This window comes from Xenia sp. Carnegie-2017, unplaced genomic scaffold (genome assembly GCF_021976095.1).
Source record: "Xenia sp. Carnegie-2017 unplaced genomic scaffold, XeniaSp_v1 HiC_scaffold_21, whole genome shotgun sequence".
Lineage (NCBI taxonomy): Eukaryota > Metazoa > Cnidaria > Anthozoa > Malacalcyonacea > Xeniidae > Xenia > Xenia sp. Carnegie-2017.
In genome coordinates, this window is record NW_025813484.1 from 6,430,478 (window position 1) to 6,451,971 (window position 21,494).

Genomic DNA, 21,494 nt, shown 5'->3' on the forward strand with positions numbered 1-21,494 from the left:
CTGCTAGGATTTTCTTTTCTTAAACAGCTCTCACAACTGATCTAAACTCTTCCTCCCTTCTTTCTGGCTGCATACACACTCTGGAAATATCGTTTGTTGGGTGTATCTCATTATTCATTGTTATTCATTATTCATTATTATTGTTGTCATTATTCATTATTCCTTTTCTCTTACATACTGTCTCATTGATTAAGGACAGAGCCCATTTACTGCTAGGATTCTTTTCTTAAACAGCTCTCACAACTGATCAAAACTCTCTTCTTTCTGGCTGCATACACACTCTGGAAATATCGTTTCTTGTCATTATTCTTCATTATTCATTATTATGTCATTATTCATTATTCCTTTTCTCTTACATACTGTCTCATTGATTAAGCCCATTTACTGCTAGGATTTTCTTCTTTTCTTAAACAGCTCTCACAACTGATCAAAACTCTTCCTCCCTTCTTTCTGGCTGCACACTCTGGAAATATCGTTTCTTGTGTATCTCATTATTCATTGTTATTCATTATTCATTATTATTTTGTCATTATTCATTATTCCTTTTCTCATTGATTGATTGACAGAGCCCATTTACTGCTAGGATTTTCTTCTTTTCTTAAACAGCTCTCACAACTGATCTAAACTCTTCCTCCCTTCTTTCTGGCTGCATACACTCTGAAATATCGTTTGTTGGGTGTATCTCATTATTCATTGTTATTCATTATTCATTATTATTCATTATTCATTATTCTTTTCTCTTACATACTGTCTCATTGATTAAGGACAGAGCCCATTTAGGATTTTCTTTTCTTCTTTTCTTAAACAGCTCTCACAACTGATCAAAACTCTTCCTCCCTTCTTTCTGGCTGCATACACACTCTGGAAATATCGTTTCTTGGGTGTATCTCATTATTCATTGTCATAATCTTTCTCGGCTTCCAATCAATTTCCATAAGCTCGTTTTTCGTCAATTAATCATCTCAGCAACATACCTCATTAATTAAGGACACAGCCATTTACTGCTTTGATTTCGTTATCACCAACTAGTTCACTTATTCACAATCAGTTTGAGCCTCTAATGCAACTACTATGCACGGTACAACTCTTTAATCTCCTTCTCTTCGTAGTTCCTACTCTGATTATTATTATTAAATTTTGACTTTATAAATATTATAGCACAAAAACAAACTTCGAATCATGACAATTTATATATTTTTGCATGCTTAAATGAATACAAATGTATGTATGAATAATCGAAAGGGTCAATTGCAAATTCCCATAATTTGATTTGGATAATGGTTTATCGTCGTAAGAAAACAAAAAAACTCAATACAATTTTCATTTTATTACTGCGATTGAAACGTTGCTTTTCCCCAGCTACGAAATGCTTGAATATGTATGAATGAAATTTTTAAAACAATAATGCTCTTGAACGATATTTTTTCATACAAGTGTCGAGTAGTATCCGAGTATTTTTGGCATTGTTTCTACTTGGCATTACTGTGTTACAATATTTTCAATAACGAGTCACTTCAAATTCAAAACACTCACATTACATATGAATGATCATGAACTATTACAACGCCAGTGATATATTTAAGGGTTGAAAATAGAGATCAGAACATGCATAGGTTCGCATGTTACGGCCCGTTGTTAGTTCCAAGAGTACATTCGAATGTAAACATACAGAAAAAATTCCTCTGAACATAGCATAAACCTTCATTCAAACTCTTTTTTAACAAGTAAAGTTAAAGCTAAGTTTTTCAAAACAGCAATTTTACTTAGGCTTTTTTAATCGAGAACGTTAGACAAACCCCTTTATAAGCGGCTGTTTTACAAAGAACTGGACTTCCAAAACCACAGGAAGTAATTGACGTTGAGCAGAAAGACTCGTTGTTTACAATGGAGTCATAAAAAGCAAATCGCTGTCTGAAAACAGAAGATCCTGTCCAAGCACAAATAAGACCCCGTCCACACGTATTGCGGATAGGCCTTTCGTCCACACGCATCCGAATATTTCAGAGAGTTATCCGGAAACTTTTGAATCCGCTCTCTAGAGTGAAAATTTTTGTATCCGCAAACAATTTGGATGCGTGTGGACGGTAAATCCGGATATTTTTGTAACCAGAATTGCCTAGCAACTGTTATAGCGCAAATTTTCAACATGGTGGCCACTAATACAGTTACCATTGCTCTTTTACTTGGACTTATTTCCAGTCTTGTAACGTGTGTTCAGTTGACCTTAGCAATTTTTTCTGTACACTTCAACTATTGCAAACGCAAGCTTGATATCCTCAGGCTTATTTCCATGTCTGATGCACGGATCAGACGCTATAAACAAGTAAAACGAGCAGGAAAACAATTTCGTCGTCGAAGATTTTGGGTCCGACCAGGACGTACAAGCGCTTGGTGGGACAATTTTGTCAGGCAAACTGTGATAGAAGAAGAATGGCGTGAAAATTTTCGCATGAGTCGACGTTCTCTCCACGAATTAGCTGACGAACTTAGACCATACATAGAAGGCAAGACAACAATAATGCATTTCCCAGTAGATGTGGTTAAGCAGGTAGCGGTCACATTCTATTACTTAAGTGACGAGGGACGTATGCGAAAAACAGCGAATGCCTTTGGATTATCGCGTCAAGTTGTATCCAAAATAATTCGTAAGGTGTGTAAAGCTATCACGATTCGACTTGGACCTAAATATATTAAACTGCCATTCACAAAAGAAGATGTTGAGAGGCATATCAGGAACTTCCACAGATTGCACGGCTTTCCTCAATGTTTGGGCGCAATTGACGGTACGCATATCGAAATTAGGCAACCAGCATGTAATTCCACAGATTTCATAAATAGAAAAGGACGGTATACATTAAATGTTCAAGCTGCATGTGACTATAAGTATTGCTTTATGGACGTCGTCGTCAAGTGGCCGGGGAGTGTTCACGATGCCCGAGTATTTTCCAACTCAAAGTTAAATTATTTTCTTAAGAGTAGGGAAATACCTCCATGCCCACGACAAATACTTTCAGATGAGAATCCCATTCCAGTATTCCTGTTAGGAGATCCAGCCTATCCCCTTATGCCATACCTCATGAAGGAATACTCAAATGGAGGTTCAACAGTTCAGGAGCAATATTTTGGTATGACCCTTTGCCAATCAAGAATGGTGATTGAATGCGCATTTGGTCGTCTAAAAGCAAGGTTTGGGGCTTTGAAGAGGGCAATGGACATAAACATTAAAGATATCTCTACTGTTGTCTATGCATGTTTTGTCCTTCACAACTTTTGTGAAGTTCACAAAGAGATTATTGGAGAAGACAAAGTTTGTTCAGCTATTGATTATGATAGCCACTTTCAGCCAGCACCTAGTCACAACAACTACAGAACAGATTGTAATGAAGCTGAAGGAAAGAAAACAAGGAGAGTTCTCACAAATTATTTTGACCCTTAAAATTATACAGTGTTCACTCAGCCAGATTACATGATGTGCTATCTCTTGTAACTTGAAGCAAAATTCTACATGTTAATAAGAGAAAGAGTTAAGTTGATGAATATGCATTAGTATAAATTCATTAGCACAATGCAAAAAACTGCTTTTTAGCTGATTTTACATTACTCAATTAAAAGCAAATTAATGTTTCAAGTTGCATCAAAAATAGCATCATGTTGCAGGCCTTTATGTAGCTAATAACTTTCGTTGTTTTGTCAACTTTTACTGTAATTTTTCTGTTTGAATTGTTTCATCAACACTTAGAGTGAGAAACTTACCATAAACTTCTGGTTGAATTTGCTCCATAAATGTACAGTTAATTATATCATCAGAGTGCATGCAAAATACTAGTAACAATTCAATATACCAGCAATAATTAAATATACCAATAATATTTTATAACCTTATATATCATTTACAGTATGCATCATCTTTAATAAGATGTATTATAAACTTTGAACAAAACCAACAATATTTTCAATGTCATAAATCTCAAGAAATTAATAATATCTAATATATAACATATCTCCTTACTACAGCTTAAAAACTACTCTCATTGTCTGAGTACAAGGACTGAGAGTTCAAAAATTGTCCGCTATGTGCCGCTGGAGTGTTTAGCTGAGAAGCATGTTGTGTTTTGCTGTAGTTGAACATGCTGTAGTTTGCCTGGGGAGCAATGTACTGTGGCTGAATCACACCTGGTGCAGGACACATCATTTGCCTCAATAAAACAAATCCTTCAGATATTGAATCAGTGAGTTTTTCCATGTTACTAGAGAGCTTTTCCATTTGGTTGGAGTAAGCCTTGTCCATGTTATCCATTCTCTCTAGGAGTTGTTTCTTTATTTGAAGTTCTTCATGTGATATGTTAATGAGTTGTGCATCAACAGGCATTTTTCTTTTGAGTTTCTCACTCTTGTATCCTTGTAATCTTGCATTAAGGAGGTCCCTTCTCTCTTTGACTTGACCCTGGAAGATGAGCTACTGGAGGTTGAGACATTGTCTGTTGATATGTTAGCATCACTAGTTGCATCACCAGGGCTGTTTTCATTTTCTAATTCAGGGCTGATAGTTCCATTAAGCATATAATATGGACTTTCTGGGTTCAAGCTGTGTTCGTCGTCGATTTCAGCGGTCTCGATTCCATCTGCTATCGTACTCGTGGCAGGAGAACCACCCCATATTTGCTCGCATAGTTCAAAGTATAGCAATACTACGCGGCCATGTCCACTTTTCCTACCTGAATCAACAGCTTCCCTGAACTTCTTTCGAACCATTTTTAATTTGGATGTCAACACTGATTTTGAAAGTTCTTCGTTTGGGTGGGGGTAATCTTTCCCCATCATCAGGGCTTTTTCCGACGAAGGATACTGCTCAATGAAACGTTTAAAAATGTCATCATACTTGCTTCTGATCGATTCCCAATCGACATTCTCCATAGCGTTGGATGTTTTATATTCTAATGTTACTTTTAGTAAGAGTTCGACCTCATCATCACTCCAAATAAAGGAGTCCGTCTTGCTTTTCTCATTTTTCTTCGATTTCTGACCAAATAATGACATGTTTAATCAGACAAAGCCGAAAAACCTTTAACACTGACCGAATTCACAATTGCTAACCAATTTATCGCCAAGTTATAAAATATGTGCGGGTAACTGATAGCGCTAAAAGTCATGGGAACTAGAGTAAATCCGGATAATATCCGTATACGTGTGGACGCAACAACATTTTTTTGTGCTACCTGATCCGCAACAAAAAAGTTGCGGATACGAAAATATCCGTATACGTGTGGACGGGGTCTTAGATTCATTATTAATGACAATATCTTATCTGTTGAAGAGTTTTATCCAAAAGTGTTAAGTGCTACTTAAATATGTTTACCAAATTAAAAACACTACATTGGCGATACTGTCATTGTGCTGTACAAGTGCTCTTGAAAATTTACACAACTATCCGTGTGAACTGGCCATGTGCAAAAACCTGGATGGACTGTGGACTATGGACTGTGGACTATGGACTGTGTACTGGAGACTATTGACTGTAAAATAGGTTTATCATAAACCGAGAAAGTAGATCCTTGTTTATTAAGGTTGAACCAGGGGGGGGATGAAAGTTAACAATTTAAATCGCAAAGCTTGGAAACAGTGCAAACTTCATATTGCTATGCAATGATCAAATATCAAGTAAAAGTGGTGTTAATATATGCTCTCACATTCATCCGTCATTAGTAAATAACTCAAGTGTAAGTAATTAATGATTATTTTTGAGAGATACTTATGTGTAATCATGACAATATTTTTTACAGTCCTAGTAGTTTTCCCTTATTGTAAGTCAACCATATTTCGCAAAGAAACAAATATAACCTATTAACTTTATGTATATTACCTTGTAAGATTAGAAGTAGTTAAACCATTGTAAAATAGACGTTGAACATTAAATGTAATCGTATAGTTATCTGTGATATCTCTATTTGTTAGTGTATGTCAAACTATACTAAACAACATCTGGCTACATCACAAAACCTAACAAGTTACAAAAGAAAAACGCCTGTGCAACGCCATGCAATCTGCACTGATTAAACAAAGGTGCTAATAGATAAACGAATATCAATCATTTCCTTTCATTCGTCATGAAAGATGAGTAGTTTATAAAGGCAATATAGAGTAGTTTGCTAAAAGTGGCATAGCTGGCGCTTTGCGATTAAATAGTTAACTTTTACTCCTCTAGTTCACTTGTAACAAACAAGGATCTATTCCCTCGGTTTATGATAAACTATTCTCCAGACAATAGTCAGTAGTCAATGGTAAATAGTCAATAGTCACCAGTCCACAATCCAGTTTTAGCACATGCCGTTTTTAATGAACTACGCTTATCCGGATTTCCACTTGCAAAAGCATTCGCGCGAATCGACTTTCCCGCGAATCGAATTGTCTTCGATCGATTTTCTTTTTGAAGTTGAACTAATCACGATGGAAATATAGATAAAAAACATTTTGCATGCCAACTTTACGAGTGAAAAATGCATAAGCCTTGGCTTCCGGATCATCGCTAGGTCTACAAAATGACATGTAGACAAAACCTATCCGAAATAGGGCTATAGGGCACCCAAACATGCATTCACAACACGAAGTGGGAAATGATTTTCAAAGCGGATGATATAAGTCAATATACTAGGCGTTCTTTCACAATACTCGCGCGCTCATTAATAAGCAAATGAAACGTATCTTACAAATGTTCTACGAAACTTAATCTCACGAAAATGAGACACTATCATTTATATGCATTGGTGGCCTGAACCGCAATACAACAATGTTACGATTACTTTGAATTTAGAAGTGCAACAGAAAGAATGCGCGCTATTTGGTTTTGTTTTGTTCCATACATAAATTTCTTTGTGTAAAGAATGTTCGACTAGACGGTTTATGTTAAAAATAACCACGGCAGGAAATTACTGCTCAAACACGTTTCTTCTAGACGTTCGTCATCGTGATTAAAATTCCTTTTGGTTGATGCATATTTCTATGGTATCATCAACTGTTATTGTCATTCACGATGAGAGGATTAATTGGATACCGACATATACCGTTTTGTGAAATTACAAACACAGCACAAGTTAAGTTTGAATCTATGTAGGTCGGCGGATGAAACAAGCAATATATTCGACCTAGGTCAAACTATCTTTTTATCACGTGTGAATGTCACAGTGCTCGCCACTCCTCCCGCCCTACCCCCCCTGTCCCCAATTGTTTTCTATTTTGAAACCATTGTGTTAAATGTGATCTCATCGTAAAAAGTTGTCTCATCAAGTGTTGGTATTTGTGAACAACATCAGTTACATCACGATATAATGATGATCTTTGAAAATTTTCACTTTAATTCTTCTTCTCGAATTAGTTCGTCTTTTATCCAAAATTCCCGTGACCGCAGATTTAACTCGTGTTAATGCGAATTCGGATGCACCTGTTTGTCTTCGTAATCGTTTCGTACTCGCTCCGATATCATTTGAATGTTTTCAGGAACTGTAATGAGTAACCAGTACATCGTTCTCTCCAATTTCAAACGAAGTGCTGTTGTGACTTCTTCATCAAAATGTAAGCTTTACCCTACACATAAGTCGGCTCTTGATCCCTAATCGGCCAGGATAGCCGAAGCAGATCATCTAATACGGCAAAGTGTTAACGGCTTTCCATGTGGAAGGAATGTATAGCTCTGGAACAACCGTTACAGCGCTTCACAATACGCACCTTCCTAACAAGCACCTTCTTCGCGATTCTTTGATATCCTCAAAAGCACCAAACTCCCTCATGAAGATTCGCATAATGGCAGTCATCGATAATGGCAGAAATAGAAAATGGCAGTCATCGATAATGGCAGAAATAGAAAAAGGCAGTCATCGATAATGTTAGAAATAGAAAATGGCAGTCATCGATAATGGCAGAAATAGAAAATGGCAGACATCGATAATGGCAGAAATAGAAAATGGCAGACATCGATAATAGCAGAAATTGAAAATGGCAGACATCGATAATGGCAGAAATAGAAAATGGCAGACATCGATAATGGCTGAAATAGAAAATGGCAGTCATCGATAATGGCAGAAATTGAAAATGGCAGAAATAGAAAATGGCAGTCATCGATAATGGCAGAAATAGAAAATGGCAGACATCGATAATGGCAGAAATAGAAAATGGCAGACATTGATAATGGCAGAAATAGAAAATGGCAGACATCAATAATGACAGAAATAGAAAATGGCAGTCATTGATAATGGCAGAAATAGAAAATGGCAGACATCGATAACTGTTTTTTGTTTTTTTAAAGCAAGTCGTAGTTGGGTAATTGGATAATCATCTTTTTTTTGAATCTGGCAACAGATTTTTGTCGAACTCCTCATCCAGACCTTTTGGTAAAATTCTAGCACATCCTGTGTGCTAGCTTAGAATATAAGTTCTATCCATTGCGAATTTCGTTGTTTGATTTCTACAAGTTATTAATGCACCATTTAGACATAGTGTTCACTTTCTTCCTTTGTAAATAAATCTTCGGATTCATCCACAATTTCACAAAGTTCTTCAGAAGTTACATTTGCTCAGAAAATATTGAAATCGTCACCTGTGGAAGTTGCCAATTTCGCATATTTATCTAACTGGCCTCGTTTCAACGAGGCCTTCTCTGCTTACAACAGTCATGCAACAACACAAAACATTGTGCTAGTTTTTTATAGTTGTCAATCATTTTGAACTTGTGTACCAGATTTTCTCTTTCTCTCGCTTTCCAGCCTCTTGTTGTGGAATTACTTTGCCCGAGAATGGGCTTCCACTAGAATTAACATTTCTCCATTACCTCACGAAAAACTATCCGATTGAGTCCTGTCATCATCACTGCCATAACCATTCTAAATAAGAGCTAAGGTAAAGAAATCACGAAGATAGAACACATTCATGGTTTCCTCAATATCGTTTACGAGGTTTTTCTCAGGTGGACGAGACTTGGCAAAAGCCAGTCCCTTGAATGTACCACTCTTAAAAGCAATCGACAGCGCGGCTCATCATGAAATGTATCATCAAAGACATCTTGCTTGATTTGCTTTAAGATATCCTGAAACTTTGCCAGATTTCGCAGCACAAAAAACTGACTGTGGCTACCATGTTATGTTCGAAAATACTTTCATAGCTTTTCGTCCAAAAGAACTACGATGACGCTTTTTTATTGTCACATCAGCGTAAAAAAAACCTTGACTACTTTGGGCCCTGCCAGGCAGCTTAACACAAGTAACATCCTGTGCAATCAATTGCTTTTGTTTTTCTTTCACAATGTCGAAGCGTGACTGTTCATTGAAAAAATAGCTTTATGAAAAAGTAGGGTTACAAATTCTTGATCTTGTTGAGCCAGTTAAATCACATCGTGATCTTGTTCGCGCGATCTTAGCTGAAGAAATTCTTGCTTCGTATCTCCTTTTAATACAACCGAGTGCAATATTGATCGTACTATAGCCTTACACAAATGCTTCTGTCAACTAAAGCAGGTCAAATATAACATTCATTCAACAATTGCAATCGTTGATACCCTTTGCTGAGCGTTTCGTGGGCCAAAACAATATCCATATGTTAAGAAAATGCTTATGCGTGATTTCTACTTTTGCTAATATATTTTGTCCAATGTTGACAACGATCACAGCGCAAGTAGTAGTTATGGGGCGGGTATGGTCCCGGAAGTAAACGGAGCTCTTACCCGTGTCAATTAGTTTCCAGTCTTAGGAAGTAAACAGGGCGCGCGTGTAAACCGGAAACGACGTAAATGAACGAAGGTTGCTACTAGATGACATGATTAATTCAAACACGATAAAACTTAATTAAAATTGTCAATTGTTTTCTATTCTTAAAGCAATATTAGATCCGTTTTCTTGTTTCCTTTGCAAATATAAAAAAGGAGAACACGTTACAATTTTATTGAGTTAAAGTTATTTGGTAATTTTTGTCTAACTAAAACGAAAATGGCTTTAAAAGTAGACATTGAGCAAGCAAAGAAAGTGAAGGAATCGTTCTTCGAATTTGAAGATGAGAGCCATGTTTTAGATGAACGCCAAAGCAATATACAGAATAAATTGTTAAAGTGCTATGCTACTGAAATTGGTTTTAAAATATACGAACTTGAGGCAAAAGACAGTGACGGTTGTCGCGTTGATCACCCCTCACAAGGACACACGATTGCTTGATGATGCCTAATGATGAAAAGGTAACGATATACTTTGATGACGCAGTATCAAAAATTGATTAGGAAGAAGTCATGAAATCCTTCTTTGATAGTTTACAAGACATGACTCCGATAGTAAATGTGCTAGAACTTATCAAGTACACTTGTAATGATTGGAGAAAAATATTTTTGACAGAAAAAAAGAACAAATTAGAACATGAGACGTTGATATTCTTAAATAAATTTTATTGACATATAATATTCTTATTGTAAGAAACTGGCAACGACCACTCTGAAATAAAAAGAAATCAATCTTACTGACTGTTCTACTATATCAATTTTCAAAAGATAAAGAATTATAAAAATACATACTGAAAAAAATCTTCTAAGAAGCGATCAACTTCTTCGTCAAAACATCTAGAGTATAAAGCAATGGACATTACATAAAAAAAAGAGTACATTCATCAAGCCGATTGTCTGGCGCTGAAAAAACACGCAAACATTTCTCCTTCTGGCAAACAATCTTTCACTCTAGCGCTGAATTTTTGTAGACACGCAAAAAATTCAGAAACATTTTTTTTAATCTGTAAAAGTTTTAATTCTTATTTTTCATATGGAAATACAAGCGTGTACCATTACAATCCTTTCTGAATCTATAACATTTATAAGGAAATTTTCTTATTGACATAAAATACATAGGTTTAACAATTACGCTATAACACGGTTGAAAGTCATTTGCTTTTAAAACGTTGTTTAGCGCTCCGATTTGTCCAATCGTCACTGATCTGATTCCTTTAGCATGCTTTCCAAAGAGCTTTGCAGTTCTTGAAGGTTTTTGGTGTGATTGAGACATGTCAAAAATGCACCATGTAATTTTTTCCAATCTTCTCTTTTTAGTGGATACTTTAAATATTCAATTTGGTTGTTCAACTGGTGTTTGATACAGGCCAATTCTCCTACAACATCGTCTACTTTGTCGTCTCTTTTTCTTTTCGCAGGATTTACTTCTTCACTAGCCATTTGCTTTGTGCTTTGTGCTTTGTGCTTTGTGCTTTGCTTTGCTTTGTGCTTTGTTTTGAGTGGCTTACTTTGTTATATGACACTACTTTGCACTTTGACACTTTGACTTGCTTTTCAGGGAAGTGATTGGAGAAGAAAACTGAGAAAATCGTCAATAAAAAATTTTACTGCAATTTTAAAAATTACAATTAAAATTTTTACTACAATTTTACAATTTTAATTGTCTTAGGTTGTTGGTTTGTTTGGTTTCTTTGGTACACGAACACGGGTAGAGGACGAAAAGGACTTGTCTTTATTATGTCTTATAAGACTTATATCAGCTTCCTTCGTCGATTTTCCATATGCCACGGGAAAATACTTCTCTCCCAACGAGCACTGAATGCGAAATTCGCTGTCTGTAGGTTTTGTCGCATAGCGTAGTTTCAGTTTAGATGCAAGATTTTGAGTAGTGGATTCGATCTCCACAAATCGATTTTTATACAATTTGCCTCGAAGACTAAACAAAATGTTGCAATCACCGGACTGAATTAAATGGAAGTAATGAATAGCGAAGTTAGAATTAGCGTTAGATAACGAGAAGTTATTGTTTTGGCAAACTTGAAGGCCTGTCTTCGTGACTTCTGTTTCATGGACATCTCTCATCTGGTAAGCAATGCTGGCGTTGTACAAGTCAGTTACATTCCAATACTGGCCATCGAAATCAGCAAAATCATCAAACAGAAGTGTATCTAGTGCTGTTAAATTACTTGATGGTGTAGTGTAACTACTGCTGCCTGGAGCCGGTACAGAAGCTTTCTTCACTTTTGTGCCAAAACTCTCCTGCTGAATTGTAAGGAATTTGGGAAAGCAATATACCTGTAGTTTTGTATTTGCAAGCTGTACGGAGAAGTCTTTCTCTTCTCCATTTTTTACCACACCATTAAAATATTGATTATTTTGTGTGATGTAATTTGTCCGTATTTTGTCTTCACCGGTGGTTGGGTCTTCGTAGTACACATTTAAATTTTTCTTGTCCCAAGCTTTTTCCAATAACGTGAAGCAGTTATCGGTTAACCATTCCCTCTTTAAACGAAATATTTGAAGTTTACAGGTGGCTTTATTCGACGAGGTTTGGCTTCCCCAAAACGACTTAAAAAAATTTTCATCGTTAGGGTACGCGTAGGTGAATTTAGCGGTGATGATGTCTGAATATTTTACAAATGAATCCAAACCAAAGTTGGTGAAATTGATGTATTTGTTTGTTGTTGATGATTTTTCATCGCGCTTGCGACCTTTAGTTATCCTAGTGTCGACATCCCTATACACGGATATAAATTGCTGGGTATCTAGAGAAAACGCGACGATTAAATGCGCTATGTCGTTACTTGACAAAGTTACTCCACTAATTTCTTTAACATCAGCCCACGGCGATAGGAAAGGACGTATCATTTTCATTCCTTCTTTGTCTTCATGAAAAACTGCATCCACTCTTCGAAAGGTAATTTCCCCAAATGCACATGAAGGAAATTGTTCATTGAAACCTTCACTGACTTTCATTAACTTCTGATAAAGTAGACGCGAATCACTCACTCCAAATGCCCGTTTAAGACCGGCCATTTTGTTAACTGTGTTCCATCGAATGCAACCGATGAATAGAATCAGTTGCATTGAATTGATGGCTTATGGCTAACGGCTTGATGGTCGTAGCCATCGGTTGAATGGTTGAATCGTCATCGTTTCCATCGTCGGTTTCTTCATCGCTTTCAGGAATAACTTGTGACTGTGTTACTGTGTTGTCGGTTTCTTCTTCGCTTTCAGGAATAACTTGTGACTGTGTTACTGTGTTGTCGGTTTCTTCTTCGCTTTCAGGAATACATTCTGACTGTGTTACTGTGTTGTCGCTTTCTTCATCGCTTTCAGGAACAACTTCATCGCTTTCAAGATGAATAACTTCATGGCTTTGATCGCCAAATCGTGCCTTTTTCACATTAGAAAAAATATCCTCTATATTCAAACGTTTACCGTTCTCCATATCCTTAATACCAAATTCTTATCTTGAATCTTTATTGTATCCCGTTTACTGTGTAGGTTATCGCGTAGGTTTTGGAAATATTCAAGAAGATAAGCTTCCGTCGCTACCTGTAGCGCATGTACAGCTGATGACTGATACCTGATATTTTTAATAACAACATCTTGAGTTAACTCTTTGACTAATCTTCGAAAAGCAGTCCTCGGTATTAAAAGATGAAAGGTCTTTTGCAATTTCCTAATTTCGTGCAAAACACGATTTTTCCTTTTCGGATTTTCTTTTTTTTCATATTTCATAGGATTTTTCGACTTGCGGCGGTTTGATTTGTTTGTTGATGCTACATCCGACATTTTATCTTTATGCATAGCTTCTAAAAAGCCCTCAAAATATGTCGGTAAAACTACATCATCATCATCATCGTCCGTTTTGCGCAATCGTACACCATAAAATTCTTCCAACACATTGGGAAAATTCGTTACATCGTCCCGACGTAATACACGAACAAATTTTGTAAGTACTGAGTAGTACTTAAAACCTTCGTCAAACATATTTCTCACAGCATCTCTTAGTGACATGCCATCGATAATGAAATCCACATATTTATCAATTATTTTATTTGTCAATTCCTTACCAATTCCATAATAAAGATGTACCCGCTTTCTCTCAATGTCATTAAGAGGGCGAAAGAATTCAGCGACATTAGCCATTTTTTTGTAATTCGATACAAGGTTAGGAAAGTTCACACTGCTGAACAAACGAAATACGAATTTTCAAATACAAATAGAAAAACAAAAATGGAAATCGAATCGAACGAAAATAAATTTTTTAATGTCGAGGAATGTTGTGTAGAAAGGATAAAGAATGAAGACGAAGAATATGCTGAGATGATTAAATTTGTGAGAGATTTTGTGGATTTCCAGCGCAGAAAGAATGCAGCGCCAGACAAAGACGACGGTTGCGATTCTGTTGATGGAATACCAACTTATGTGAAGAAACTAAAACAAAGTTTACAGAAATCAGTGGCTTTCTGTGAAATGCAAAGACTACTTGATAAACTCCTTGGCGAAGTTGGGGGATTGGCAAAGAAGAAATTCGCACATTTAATTAATGAATTCGCACATTCACTTACTGACGAAATAATACAGTTGCTCGAAGAACACCTGTGAAAATTTGTTGAACTGTGAACACTGATTGAATTCAAAGTTAATTTTATTCAACTGATTTTTCAGACTTTTTGTAAAATGTATTTAATCAAATGTCTTTCCTTTAGCAAGTTTGCGACGCTTGCCATGCTTGATTGCCATGCTTGGTGAAAATCTTTGCCAAAATTCGTCATTGGAATAAAAATCTGTAATTTTCGTTTTATTCTCCGGCGTACTTTGCTTCGGCGTACTTGGGAATAATTTTCTTGGCGTAATTTTCTTGAACGACTGGACAACTTCCTCATTTCCTTTCTCACTTTCTTTTTTTTGTTTTTCTTTAGGAATAATGTCATCTTAAATATAAATTTACAATAAAACAAAAAGGAAATTAAAGATGAAAGACAAACTTTACAACCTTTCACACGTCCCATAACTTCTTCATCTGTAGCATTACTTATATTATAATGCTGTCTAAATTCATCGAGAAATGAATTTTTCGATTTCATTTCTTTAGTTGCATCTACGATAATCTTTAGCCTTGACCGCCGATAATCCACAGTCGGAAGGACATCATCTAATGCTTGGAAATTTTCCCGAAATTTCGCATTTCTTCTTCTATCCCTTAAAGCCATCTTCGAAGCGCGCTACGCGTGACCTAACCTTTTCTAAACTTACTTACTTTAATTATATTATTATTATAATTATAAGAGAAATGAGAAAGATAAGGTCACGCGTTGCGCGGCACGCAGGTATCAGGTATCCGTCCGATCCGTATAAGGTAAATTAAATGTTAGCAACTATAAAAGGTTTGATTTTGGCGGTGAATTCAAATTGTATCTCGAAGTATGGAGTATATAGATGGGGAAGCCGAATGTAGCGACAATAATTCAGAAGAAATCTTTGACGATGAAAGCAATGAAGTCGACGAAAACGCAGACGAAAACGCAGAGGAAAACGCAGAGGAAGATGCATTTATTGACGATGAAAGCAATGGAGTCGACGAAGAATTTAGTCATGCAGCAGTTGACAACGCAGAGGAAAACGCTGAGGAAACATCGGCGGATGAACTTAGATCTACATTCAGTAATTTTCCAATGGATCGATTATTTCCTTGGCAAGTGTGCGTTTCAGAGTGAATGACGGCATTAAAGCATTAAAACAGTAAATTAACTCTTGTGTCTGCAGGCCTATTGTATTTCAAGCACCATCAATTAAGATGTTCAAGGTCATTAAACTTATCTAGGACAACTGCTTTCAGCGAGTCTTTCGTTGATGGATATAATGTTCTGGTTTCTTTAGTTCTTTCGTAGATGGTTCGTTTTCTTTTATTTAATTCTTTTCGGGGTTTTCGTTTGTTTAACTTTTACTTGTGACTTTCTTTTGATGTGGACTTCTACTGAGTACCAACATGACTAAAGCTTTCGTTTCTCTGCTTATAAGTAAGTGATCGTACAATGACGTAAGGTTAACCGCTTGTGCGTAGACTGTGGTCAGTTGGTTGACTACGTCGTATGCGTAAACTTTTTCTTGTTATTGTGGTTTTTATGACTGTTCTACTGTATCAATGTGCAAAGGATAAAGAATTATAAAAATACATACTGAAAAAAATCTCCTAGAAATCTATCGACTTCTTCGTCAAAACAACTAGATATTAATTATTTGACTTAAGGAAATAGGGCATTGAAAAGGCAAGCATTCCACTAGCCTCTCCTTCACCTCAGAGAGGTGGACTTTATCTCCACAGCTTAGTGGGCATATAACCCATAGGTTACAGTCTTCACACTGGCCTAAACTAATGAACAACATCACAAGTTAAAAATTTGCTAAAGTCATATCAAACATTGAAATAGAATTCCAATTCAACTTACTCAAAATCGGTCTAATGGTGTTTTGTGTAGCCATTCTAGCTGTTGGTTTTCTTTGCTGATGCCTTCGCCGTTTACTGATGACTTTGCCTGAGACTTTGACGTGAGTGCTTTTACATAAACAATAAACATACCAAATTGACATCGAAAAAACTATCACCACGCAGATTTTGTTTATGCGTGTTTTTTTTTCACCCAGCACGTAAGGCAATCGTTAAACTACTTTTCTTACATTAGCAGTTACCAGTGAAATTAATTGGCGTTCTTGAGATTGGTTTCTTTACGCAATAAGTACTGAATTTAGTACTTTTATTTTATGCTTGTACTGTTTTTATTTTTCCATAAAGGTTTAACACACATATGATTTGGTGTATGTAAAATGTAAGAATGATTTCATAAGAAAAATACTGATTACGTTTCATATACAGTGATCTTGTACATTGTTTTATCCCCGGTTAAATGTTTTAAAGTGGTTCTATGACGAAAACTTAACGTTAAAAAATCATCGATTTTAGCATTCAATAGTTTAAACACATATCAATTATTGCTTTCGTAAAATGTAAGCAAAAATAATAATATAACGAGGAACGAGGGAGTTATGAACATTTGAAATGTCTAATTTTCATGTCCGCCATTAAAATCGGCCATTTTGAATATTTGCAATTAGCAAAGGTCTGTGACGTCATAGTCTTAACACGGCAAGAAGCGCACATTGGAAAGTATACAAAGTAATACATAAATAGAGCAAAAAAATGTCAAATTCATCGAGATCTAGCTCGCTCTCTGAGTCTTCGATCGAGGCAAACGCATAGATTTCTTCATCGGAATTTGTGACGGCAAATTTGAACGAATCTAATTCAGAAATTTTGCCATTTGTCGATAATATTGAACCGCTTGCTTCGCCCGATGAAATTGCTGAGCACGAAGCTACAGTCGCAGAACGGCGGGTTGAAGACATGCTGCAAGATCGTTTTGATGCCCGTGTTGATGTTACTTCATGGTAAGATGTCATTCTTAGTGTGTTACTTTGATCTGAATCGTTTGCCGTTATCTATGATAACTTTATGGAAACATACAATTTGGCCAATATTAAAGGTGTGAATTTCGTTGGATCTTGTTGTCAACCCTCAAGAGTGCCGATGCTGCATGGAAATAGAGCAATGCCGTGGTAAAATGTATCAGTTTGAAATCGATGAAAGGAAATGAATTTTGGATCACCCTGGCTTTAAGGAAGTTTGCCTGAACGAATTTGTTCTTCAAGCAGCTTCGTTAAGTTTAAAGACCAAAGGTCATCGCATGATACAGACACTTCATTTTGTATTTCCTTTAAAACCTTAGTATAAATGTATATTATATATTGAAAGTTTGCCTGGATGTATTATTGGTTCTCTCAAATTGTGAAAATTTATCATCTGCAATATGTGTAAGTATATAATAATTGCAACTTGTGCTAACCTGACGCCGCTCTCTTGACGTTGTTGGTGTTTGTGATTTCTTCCAAATAGTAGGTACGGCACCAGGTTTGAGCCGTCAAGTCATACCACCCAAATGGAATAAACGCTCAAAACAATCATCCGAGAAGTGATTCGAACAAATCATAAATCGAATTTCGCGCGAACTCGGATTAAAGTTTGCGCGCTTCGTCTGAACAAATTTAACTCAAATTCTTCTCAAAGACTCGTCGTTTTGGCTTTTATGTAATGAAATGCCTGTAATTTCTATCAGACTTGTTACTGCAATCTTGCACGACACAGCGTGTTGAAGGCATGTTAAAAAAATTGAGTTATACAACCTTTTAAATCTTTATTTGTATATAGTATTATATTGTAAACAGCCGCGAGTTAAGACTATGACGTCACAAGCACCTTCCTTGAAAATTCAAATATGGCGCATTTTAATGGCGGCTCTTAAAGTTCAAGTTTTATCGCTACGTAACTCGAGCAGCATGAAATACATTACGCTAAAATTTCGCCAGAAGAGATTTTTTTACATACACTATTAATCTATGAAAAAAAAACGAGAGGCAAAATTTTCGTCATAGTACCACTTTAAATGTAAATGAATGTAAAATTTTAAGCGACTATGAGGAAAGACTTGTTAAATTGTACAAGAAATTTGCTTTAGTTAACAAAGTAAGTATCGTCTTCTGTCTTCAGCACTTTCCGTCGATCCCGAACGTTTAGCTTTATCTTTAAATGCTAAAGCCTACATCAACGTGCCATTATCCATGTGAAAAAATTTCATAAATTGAAGATTGTCATAATGTTATCACACCCATACTCAAAGGAAATCGAAGAAAAGTGTTTTTGATCCTGCAAAACTAATTCTCGCTACATACCCGGCAATTTTTGTGTTGTTTTTTGATGATACCATGATAAGTAGTGCAGCAACGTAGCTAAGTTCTGAAAAAATAATGTGACCCGATTTTGCCAAAACTTAAAAAAATAATTTGTGCATTTACTTTCGAATCTTACCCTGCTTCAATCCAGCAGGTTACCTAAGGACCGAAATACTTTTCGAACATTTGCGTTAAATTTTATGAAATGTTATAGAAATCTTTTGTTCGAAGATCACACTGTAAGAGATCTGAAAACCATGTTGCATAAATAGTTACAGCTACTTCCACATCAATTTAAGTTTATTGCTAAAGTTATGGATATTAAAACACGACAACAAACCATATAGGCATGTGCATCTAAAATGTACGTAAATTTTGTTTAGTGTATAGTTATATTTATAGTTAACCGCAGGCCGTTACGAAGGACAGGGTGTGCGGGCGTGGGACACACTCAAGTAATATTTTCGGCTAAATGAGGCTTGTTTAAACATGTACGTAAGCGTGAAAAAAAAACTAAATCTTATTTGTGTTGAATAACCATGTGGGTGTAGTTCCTTTTAGAAGACCACGCCGTATAACCACACCCATTTTCGAAAAATTTGATTTTCAACTGTTCGACACGGCCTTTGGTTAAGTCATACTCAAGCTTTCGTATTTCATAATTAATCTAAACTTTGGTTTCTCACTCCCAGGCTTTATATCGAAAACAAAATGCCTTTGTTTCTTTCTTTCGCTTATTTTTTATTTGAAATCAGAGTTATTCCTCTTTAGTTTAAGTGTGTTTTTTTTTAATCTAAGAAAGTTTTATTGTTTTCATTTTGTTTTGAAATTTCATGTTTTATATAAATAATATGTGTTTGTCTATAGTGTTGTTAGATATTGTAAATGTAAATGTCATCATCTCTTACTTACACTTGCATTGAAAGTTTCCAATAATGGAAAGTGTAAATTTTCAATCTTTATTTTGTCTTGCTTTTTTTGTAAAAATAGGCTGCAAGCTTGGATTCGATAAGCTGCGTGATTTTACGCCTTTCGGCATTTGCTTTGTTGTACGACATTGATTAAGTAGATCAGGTTAATATTTTTGTCAAGTAAAGTAACCAGTGTAATGGACGGTTAACCCCTTCAAAAAATAGAAATGTTTTAGACATTTAATACCGAAGCGAATCCACGTTTGAAGTCCAGCATTGTAACACTGTAGATAAAGTACTGTTTTCAAAAAATATATGTTAACAAAAATACATTTAATTGCTTGACTTGGATCGTGATCCAGCACTCTTTTCCTTAACATTTTGTCTTATGATGATTTTAATCATACACATGCAGCAACTAGTTATTGTTCGGAATTTGATAAGAATTTTTTTCTGTTCTCATTGGATTACCTCTCACACAACAATAACGAGCTACATACGATGGCCTTATTCATCTATAGAATGCATGGCATTATTTGTCACTATCACGACATACAACGACCCTTTTCATGCTATCGCATGGCACGAACAACGGCCTATATATGACTAGGCGTCGACTTGATGTATTAAATCAGTGTAACTTTGGGATAGTTGTTCAAATGTGTTCAATTTTCTTGAACAAATTCAAACAAATTGAATGTATTATATGGAAAACGAAGAGCTCGGTTAACTTTCAACTCATTATACGTTCAATTTTTTTCAATGTAATTTCCACATTTTTTATGATGAATAACTATAAATATCTTATCTTTTGTAAGGTCTAAGCTTTGAGCGCAAGAATAACTATAGAATTACAATGTAAATCTCACATACGCGACGGGAAAATCGCCTAGGAGATATTTTAAAAAGTCGTCATTTCATGAGAGAGGACTTTATAACACGTTTATTATTGCTTTGTGGGTCAGGGTCAAAGGTCAAGAACAAGTATCATAGAAAACTGATTCGCAGAAAGACAAACGGAGCATGCGCAAATTAAATTATGGCTTAACATCGATATTACAAAAAGCAATACACAAGCAACGCTTGAAGAATATGTAGTTAACGATAGGGGATACAGAATGGTAGGTTTTAACTGTAAAAGACGTCATTTTACTTTTGAAAAATGTATTTGAAAAAGTGTGTATGCGCAAATATTCCCTCCCACAACAATGGCAACGTGGCGTATATTGTTTGGATAAATAGAAAGCTCTCGCATTGGAGGATGTGCAGCTTCGGCTACACATATAATAAAATTGGAACGATACAGAGAAGATTAGCATGGCCCCTGCGCAAGGATGACACGCAAATTCGTGAAGCGTTCCAAATTTTTATTTGTTTCAACTTCAAAAGAATCAAATCCAACATATTGAATACAAAATGTATTGTCGTTATCATTCCAGATATATATATATATATATGTTTGAAAATTTGTAATCCAGGCATTTAATACATAAAAGATAAAAGTTTCTCCGTATTTAAAGTGAGTTTTATTGAGCTTTCGACTCGTTGCTTCGAGCCTTCATCAGAATGAGGATATTTTTTTTACACGTGCTTTTAGCTTGGAGACGCTTAGAGCACCTAATTGGATGAGTGGGTGGATTAATGTGATTGGATGGGGTGAAATGCGTTGCCATGGGTTTTGGTGTATTGTTAATATGATTGGTGTTAATAATATTAGAGCGTTGTGTTTTAGTTTTGGTGTTGTTTGTAGTTTTTTTGTCCTTTTTCTTTAGTTGTGAGTATATGATGGGTATGTCGATATGTCTGTTTATTGTGTCGTTGTCTTTACTGTACCAAGCTTCTTTAAATTCGCGTGTGTGTTTAGTCTGTGCGCGTCCGAGTACTTTAGTTTCTGTCCAGTCGAATGTGTGGTTGTTTCCGTGGGTATGTTCTGCCGGTAGTGAGTTCGGATCTCGTCGTTTTATGGCGTTTTTGTGTTCTGTGAGTCTTGTTTCAATTTTCTTAGATGTTTGTCCTATGTATTGCTTTGAACAGTCTTTACA

At 35.8% G+C, this 21,494-nt stretch overlaps 2 protein-coding genes and 1 non-coding gene across 3 annotated transcripts; 2 read left to right on the forward strand and 1 right to left on the reverse strand.

The window, feature by feature from the left end:
- Positions 1-783: 783 nt before the first annotated feature.
- LOC124443572 (putative nuclease HARBI1) lies at positions 784-3,997 on the forward strand. Its single transcript, XM_046994038.1, has one exon. The coding sequence runs from the start codon at positions 2,072-2,074 to the stop codon at positions 3,434-3,436; it is 1,365 nt and encodes a 454-aa protein (XP_046849994.1). The 5' UTR covers positions 784-2,071; the 3' UTR covers positions 3,437-3,997.
- A 10,390-nt stretch (positions 3,998-14,387) lies between these two features.
- Positions 14,388-15,005, reverse strand: LOC124443573. The gene is made up of 2 exons (XM_046994039.1): positions 14,754-15,005; positions 14,388-14,691 (listed from the first exon to the last, which is right to left on the reverse strand). Exons 1-2 carry the CDS (start codon positions 14,968-14,970, stop codon positions 14,444-14,446), a joined length of 465 nt encoding a protein of 154 aa, XP_046849995.1. The 5' UTR covers positions 14,971-15,005; the 3' UTR covers positions 14,388-14,443.
- Positions 15,006-20,715: 5,710 nt separating this feature from the next.
- Positions 20,716-20,821, forward strand: LOC124445044. The gene has a single exon (XR_006948085.1). It is a non-coding gene; the product is annotated as a U6 spliceosomal RNA (small nuclear RNA).
- The last annotated feature ends 673 nt before the right edge of the window (positions 20,822-21,494 follow it).